This window comes from Castor canadensis, chromosome 8, assembly GCF_047511655.1.
Source record: "Castor canadensis chromosome 8, mCasCan1.hap1v2, whole genome shotgun sequence".
NCBI lineage: Eukaryota > Metazoa > Chordata > Mammalia > Rodentia > Castoridae > Castor > Castor canadensis.
This window is the reverse complement of record NC_133393.1, coordinates 96,097,552-96,105,700: the sequence shown is the minus strand read 5'-3', so window position 1 is coordinate 96,105,700 and position 8,149 is coordinate 96,097,552. Positions and strand designations below refer to the sequence as shown.

At 32.2% G+C, this 8,149-nt stretch overlaps 1 protein-coding gene across 1 annotated transcript; it reads right to left on the bottom strand.

Moving 5' to 3' along the window:
• Window positions 1-1,175: 1,175 nt before the first annotated feature.
• On the bottom strand, window positions 1,176-2,114 carry LOC109677433 (olfactory receptor 6C1-like). Its single transcript, XM_020153414.2, has one exon. The coding sequence runs from the start codon at window positions 2,112-2,114 to the stop codon at window positions 1,176-1,178; it is 939 nt and encodes a 312-aa protein (XP_020009003.2).
• Window positions 2,115-8,149: the final 6,035 nt, after the last annotated feature.

The window sequence follows — 8,149 nt, the reverse complement described above, 5'->3', positions numbered from 1 at the left end:
TGACATCATACTTATCCTTCATATTCAAACCCAATAAATTATGGAATTTTTCCTTTGTTTTGACATTTTAACTTAATGCAATACTTATACTTAAATGATTTTGTTAAGGTATATAATGGTGTCAGTATATACACTATTTCAAACTGTTCCAAAAAATGAGAAGAAAACACACAAACATGTACATATACATGAATCCTCATAGAAAATACATGCATACCTTGAATGTATTATATATGAAAATACATATGTGTCTGTATTCATATATATTAATGTATTGTCAAGTTTTAGATGAGTTTGTAACATGGTATACATACAAATATAAGTACAACTTTTACATATACGTATTTTGGATATCGATATTCACAAAGGAGTTTACTCTTAAGAGAAAATCAGAAACCCAGCATGTCCCATATATCTAATGTTTATTTCTTTTCTATTTATAACAGCAATATATGTATGTATATTATGTGTGTATTTATATGTATAAATGCATTCATAATTATATATATGTTTCTATGTATATATATATCAGATTTAAAGATAATGGTAATATGTATATGTATGTATATCAAAAAATTTGGGGACTCATAAATAAGAAAGTCTATTTAACACTTACTTAATGTATATATTGTTAATAGTCTGTTTATTTACCAATGAAAAAATAGCATGAATATATGATATTATAATGGGCAAGAAGTAGAATTTCATGGATTTTAAATGAATAAATTATTTTGATTCAATTACATGTCACTTATAGAAGATTTTCTAGAAAAACTGTAAGATGAAGAAAGGTATTTCTACAAAAACAAAATAAAATCAAAGGACTATATTTTTAGTGTATATTAGGTAAATTATATCAATATAAAGTATTTCTTCTACTTCTGTGGATAATTTATTCCTGAGAAAAACTCAAAATGCAATTAAGTTTTACAATAATTATTATTTTAAAAGATTTTCTAATCAAATATCAGAAGGAAGCAGTGACAGAATAACATTAGAAATATAATTATAATTGCATGAAAAATATATTAAACAAATATGTTCTAAACTGTAAGAAGAGAAATAAGTGAACAAAAGGAGAGTGGGATGACCGTGTTGATTGGAGAAGATAACTAAAATTTCACTTTTAAACAATGGCCTTTCAATATGCCTCTAAATCATGACACCACATTATTTCATGTACTTGTGAAAAACACGATCTTCCTTGCAATCTTCAGGAAAGCTCGCTTGACTTGTTGATTCCTTAGGCTATAAATAAAGGGGTTCAGCATGGGAGCTACTGAGGTATTTAGCACAGCAACTCCCTTACTCAAAGACACTCTTTCTCTGGCTGAGGGTTTAATGTAAATAAAAATACAGCTTCCATAAGAGATGGAGATGACAACCATATGGGAAGAACATGTAGAAAAGGCTTTTGTCCTCTGACTACTAGAAGGAATCTTTAAAATTGTTCTGATGATATATATGTAAGATAGAAATATTAATGCCAAAGTGAACATTAGAGTAAACACGGCACAAGAAAACCCCATTATCTCTAGGAATTTGGTGTCTGAGCAAGAAATCTGCAACAAGGGAAAATAATCACAGGCAAAATGGTCAATGATATTGGACCTACAGTAATCAAGCTGCAAGAGCAACATGAGTAAGGGGAAGATGATTAAGAAGGAAATCAACCAGGAAGCAAAGACAAGCATTGTACACACTTTTCGATTCATGATGGTCATGTAATGCAGAGGCTTGCAGATGGCAATGTAACGATCATAGGACATGGCAGCCAGAAGGTAAAATTCAGTGACTCCAAAGAGAATTACAAAAAACAACTGAGCTATGCAGTCATTAAAGGAAATAGTTTTGTCTCCTGAAATAATGGTGCCCAGGAACTTGGGTATACTGACAGTTGTGAATGAAACTTCTAATAAGGAGAAATTCCTGAGGAAGAAATACATGGGGGTGTGGAGGTGGGAATCCAGCAGGGTGAGCATGATGATGGTCAGGTTCCCAGTGATGCTGAGCATGTAGGTGATGACGAGGAAGACAAAGATCATCACCTGGAGCTTTGGATCATCTGACAATCCCAGGAGGATAAACCCTGTTATTTCTGTATGGTTTCTCATTCTTCAATCCCTTATTTATCTGTTTTTCTTATCCTTTCCAAACCTGTAGGAGGTAGCACAAAGAAGAAAGCTGAATTGAGGATTTATCCAAATCCAAGTGTGGAGCTGGAAGGTTGCTGAAAGTGTACACAATTTCTACCTTCAAGGGAAATTTAAAGTCATCTGATAGTAACAATGCTCCTTTAATTTTTCTTTACTGAGGAAAACTTTTTAATTAAGGCAGATTACAAGTATCAAAACTACCATGAGAAACCATCTCATCCAAGTTAGAAAGGGTATTGTCAAAAATACGCAAACAAAAGCTAGTGTGGAGGGAAAGGTACTCCCCTATACATTGTTGGTGGGGTATAGATTAGTACAGACACTATGGAGAACAGTATGGAGATATTCAAAATCCTAAATAAAGAACTACCATTCAGCCCAGGTATACAACTCCTGAGTCAAAGAAATTAAATAAGAACACAAAAGAAAGTCTTGTATTTTCATGCTTATTGTGGCATTATTCACACTAGCTAAGATTGGAAATAGGCACTTGTGTACAATGGCTGAAGAATCAATAAAGAATATGTGTTGTATATCGAACACATTATTTTCAGCCATAAAGTAGAATTAAATGCAGTCATTTTCAGCAAAATGAATGGAAATAGAGGACTGTAAGTTAAATAACTCAAACACAGAAAAACAAGCACCACATGTTCTAAAACTGGCAGAATGATTACTAAGGATTAGAAAGCATGCAGATATGTTGGGGAGAGTGGAAGTAGGGCAAGTAGATGTGATCAATATGTGCTGTACATACATATGAAAATGTCACACAGGTCCCCATTAATATGTGCCAGTAACATGTTTGCATGAAAATAATAAATATTATTTTGTTATCCCACAGCTTGAAGTGGTAGAGTAGGGATATATAATCAGACATTTCTGACACCAGTAGTACCTTTCAGAGACATGCTTATGAAGTGTCTTTCCAAATAGAATCAATTTTGTGTCATTGTCCCAATCTTTACACAAGCTTCCCTTTTGCAAAAGTTTAAACACATTGAAATTTATCAAAATGGGAAGGATGCATTATATTTAAAAAGTGATTATATTGTCCTTACATGTCTATCAACTTTTAAAACATTGAACACATTTTCCAACTCTTGGTACTACCTCATTGGAAGTCAGAAATACTGAAGCCATCTCCATGAGCAGCCTCAGGTGACTGGGATGAAAAGTGAGACAGCATAGAAAGCAGTGTATTGGAGAGAGGGAGAGTAACAGTTAAAAAGGTGAATATGGTTGATGTACTTCTTATACTTGAATGAATATCAAATATTAAAATTATTGAACTGGTCATTAGAAGGGGACTAAGGTAGAAATGGGAAAAAAAGAGGTGATGAACCAGTTTAGGTTATAATACATATACACATGGAAATGTCACAAAATAACACCCTGTACAGCTATCATAAATTAACAAAAATGTCATTATTTACAAAAACAGATCACAAGAAGGGAAAACAGGTCCTTTCTGGTGGGCTGTTGCCAGTGCAGAGAGAAAGGATATGGGGGAAGGGTGAATATAGTGCAAATATTGTGTACCCGTGCATGTAATTTGAAAAATGAGACCTGTTGAAACTATTTCAGGAATGGAGGCTGAGAGGAGAAAAGGAGAATGGAGGAGGATGTAAATTCAAACATTATATATTTGATATATTGTAAGAACTCTTGCAAGTGCACAACAGTAACAAATAATAAAAAATAAAAACATTAAAAGTATTGAACTTGATATGCATTGTATGCGAATCTCCTATAAAATCTTATTGTATGTATGGGTCATTTTCCAGACCATTACTCCTACTTGACATATTATGCTTTCTTCTTTAAGTAATTTATATTATTTTTCATATTTGAGAATTTCTCCCATGAGAGATAAGCCATCTCCAAGAAAACTTCTATTAATAGTTTTATTTATTTATTTGGATTTTAAAAATAAATTTTAATGCTCATACTTTTTAAAAAATAAAGTTTGAGTGATATTGCCCTAGATATGGACATAGGAAGGAATGAAGATATATAATTTTGAGTATAATCTACTTACTAGTTCTGAGGAAATCAATCATCTGTGCTTAGTTTTCAAAATATGTAAGTGTACACTTTCTACTTCTGAACAAAATAAATAATCTGTGTTTAATTTTCAAAGTATGTAAGTGTACAGTTTCTTCTTCTGTACTCAAGTAATCTGACAGGATAATGGTGAGCTTGAGGAGTAGGGGTAAGAGAGGGAGTCAGGGGAAAGGGGGAGAAATGGCCCAAACATTCTATGCATATATGAATAAAAGAAAAAAATTATATGTATTTGAAACATCAGGAAAAATGCTTAACATTTAATGAAAGTCATGTAGAATTTGTTCAATGGAGAAAATATTCCCTAAACACTGACCCTACACCCTTTGGGATTAGCATGGTGTCCTATGTAAGGAGGTTGCATCTTAGAGAAATAGTATTAAAATACTACTTCCAAAAGAATTATATAAGAGCAATAATGAGCCACAAAAAAAATAGAAGGGATTACCTGATTGTGGAGTACCAATCACGTCAAGCAAGTAATTCTGAACTTTGTTCTGTCATGCTGACCTCTCCCACCATGTTGAATCCACCTGCTCACTATCATCATTGCCACCCAAAATATTCCCCATTCTAATTCTCCTATGTTCAGCCAGAATTTGATCACTACTTTTGAGTATGATAGATCTTCAGAGCACATCAACATTTCTACCAATGGCCAGTTTTTTTCTAAACTCCTTGTTAGAAATAACATTTCTAAAAGTGATTGTGAAGCTTGTAGTAAATATATATGCATGTGGTATATAAACATACATACACACATACATATGACAGACATCAGATGCAGTACATTGTAATGACATTTGAAATCACCTTTTTCCCTATTTCCAGGACATCACAAGTAATACCCATTGCGTAATGACCCAAGAACTTTTTTCTTATTCTTCCCAATCCACCACACCTAGATTAGGATAAAATTTCCTGGGAAATCCATGATTGTTCTGTGCATTCTTTTAAGTTCAGACAGGATCTTATCTTCAAAGCTGTTTACTTATGTTGTAAGAGGTATTCACATACTTGGCAAAATTCCCTATATTGAGCATATTTAAAACAAATGATATCTAAAGGAAATCACACTTTATCACACACACACACACACACATATGTTTAGTGAAAACTTAAAGCATTATTTCTAAGTTACTTTCCTAGCACATTCACAGTTCATATTTTCCAATTAACTTTACCTCTGCTCAAGTAGCGTTCATCTTACTTCATCAGAATGTACTTTTGGTTAAAAGCATAAAATCCTTATAAACCCATGAAATTACAATATACCATCAAAGATTAGATTAGATTTAGTTTCAGTCTCAACTTCCTGAAATGACCTGCTGATATTGGAGACTCATGTAAAAATATACATTACAATATTACTTTTCCATAGAGAAAAGGTATCAATGGACTGTATTTTAACCTCATTTCAGGTTTATCCCTTATCTATTTTTCCTCTTAAATTTCCTGATAGTTTTAATATTTGTTCTGAATAATAATACTGCAGCTACTTTTTTTGCTTGTGATTAAAATTTTCTACCTGGTAGATAGAATGAACTGTGAGGAAAGGTATAAATAGTTACAGAAAGGGTTTATGAGAACATCACAAAAATATGAGCATTTCTTTTTTTTTTATTCATATGTGCATACAAGGCTTGGGTCATTTCTCTCCCCTGCCCCCACCCCCTCCCTTACCACCCACTCTGCCCCCTCCCTCTCCCCCCACCCCCTCAATACCCAGCAGAAACTATTTTGCCCTTATTTCTAATTTTGTTGAAGAGAGAGTATAAGCAATAATAGGAAGGAACAAGGGTTTTTGCTGGTTGAAATAAGGAAATATGAGCATTTCTATAGTCAGTCTTCAAGGACCAAAGAAACATTAGTAGGTGATCAATATAAAAAAATGACCGTGGTACACAAAAATTTTACTTGAACCTGTTTATGAAAACTCAGTGGATTGTATTCTTTTGCCAATAAATTAGCCTTAATAAAAATTATCAAGGAATAGAAGGCAATGTTAAATGTGGTGCATATGATCCACAGAGCCTTAAATTGTTCTAAGCATGTATTTGTAGAGGGGATGAAGGATATCTCAACCACTTAACTCATCAATTCAGTTCTTTCCTTCCTCAATGAAGATCCATATATTTTTCCTGGAAGAACATTGCTTAGATTAGTCAGCTCTCATTTCTTTCTACCAATTTTATCAAAATTACTTGTCACTTGCCTTCCAGAGAATCAGTGAGTGATTCAAAAAGCAAATGAACAATGATCCCTAATAATAGTCAAATAAGATAGCTACATGGCATCATCAGGGATTACATTCTGAATACATCCCTGCTCTGTCCTTCCCAAATCTGTAACATCCAATGAATATTAACAATGACCCTCTAAATAAATGCAGTATAAAGTAGGCAATTCATTTGATGGCCAAGATTTAAAAAAACCTTTTTATTAAAAGATATGTGAATCAATAAGTATCAAGCACATTTCCTCTGAGAGTCTGGCATAAAAGACTTTGTACAGTTCTGTTGTATTTCTGTTGTGTATGTATGTGTTTGTTGTGCATGCGTATGAGTATATGTGTGCATGTTTTTTATATAATAATATTTATGTTGTGCTAGGTGGACATTTCCATAGTATTCTAATAACTTTGAACATCTAGTTTTTATATTTTTCAAATTCTCTGCATTTACTCAATTCTCTCTTCCTCAATTAAACTTCATTAAAGGTCATTAGAAAAGTTTTACAGAGCATTGCTCCAAAACTAAAGTTCAACTGATCATGTCAGATGTTTTGTTTCTATTTATGAACCTGAAGAGTTGTTCATAGTTTAGGTTTATACATTATGGGAAAGAATAATTGTTTAATTCAATCTGTGGGCAACATCTAGCTCAGCTTCATAATTACAGAAAAATTAACTTTTTGCACTGTTTAAGTCCTTCAAGTTATTGGTGATGACACAAGGCTTCCCTTGAGAAGTTTTTGGGCATAAATAAAAGAAGGAATCCTCAGTAGACCCCACTGATTGTTTAGAGGATTTTTTATTATATTTTTAAAACCATTTATTCATATCTGTAAGAGTTTATGATAAATGTCTGCTCAAACCTCACACTTACTCTTCATTAACTAGAATCTATCACTTAAGCAAGGAAGGACAAGGAAATAAATTAATAATAAAATTACAGTACCAAAGCACTGTTAATTTCTTATTCAGGACATTGTATGTTCAATTTTCTAAAGCAGAAATCTTATAGGTTTTGCCATTGGAGAGGCATAGCATAAAAGTACAAACAGACCTTTTAAGGGATTTCTGATTTAGATGAGTTACTTTCTTTAAGTTCAATTTCTCTGCTTAAAATATAACTGAAATATTGAGAGTGTATTTGAGGATTAAATGAAATTATATAAATAATTGAGCTGCATAAATTCTGTGGCACATGGACTTTAAGACTAGCTGTATTAATTATTTTATTTTGATTTTGATTGGAATTAATTTCCAACTTTGGGAAGGATATTTGTAGTGGATGTGTGTATTAAAAGTACAATTTAGTCCAGTGACTAAAAACTATCATACTTAACTTACTTGTCCTATATCACACATTTACAAAATCATTATCCTTATTTCTAAATGAGGCATTGAAGTTCAGAGATTAACTTCCATTAATTCATAAAGCTAGAAAATGTTATGCATAATCTCAGAGTACTTAAAATTAAAATATGTTCCCTTAAACAGTACTACATAGCTAGTATTTGATTAGAAACACAAAGACACAGAGATAGTAATTTTCTGCTTTTCATTAACACTAAATGAATAAGTTGATAAAATAAAGCAAAAAATATTAACAATTTTATAAAATTTTTAAATGTCCAATTTCAAGATATAATTCCAATAAATCCTATTTAACATGATAGAATTAATCCTATTTAATTAATTT

Coding starts and splice junctions, on each gene's coding strand:
- LOC109677433 (XM_020153414.2), bottom strand. CDS start 2,114: ATGAGAAACCATACAGAAATAACAGGGTTTATCCTCCTGGGATTGTCA.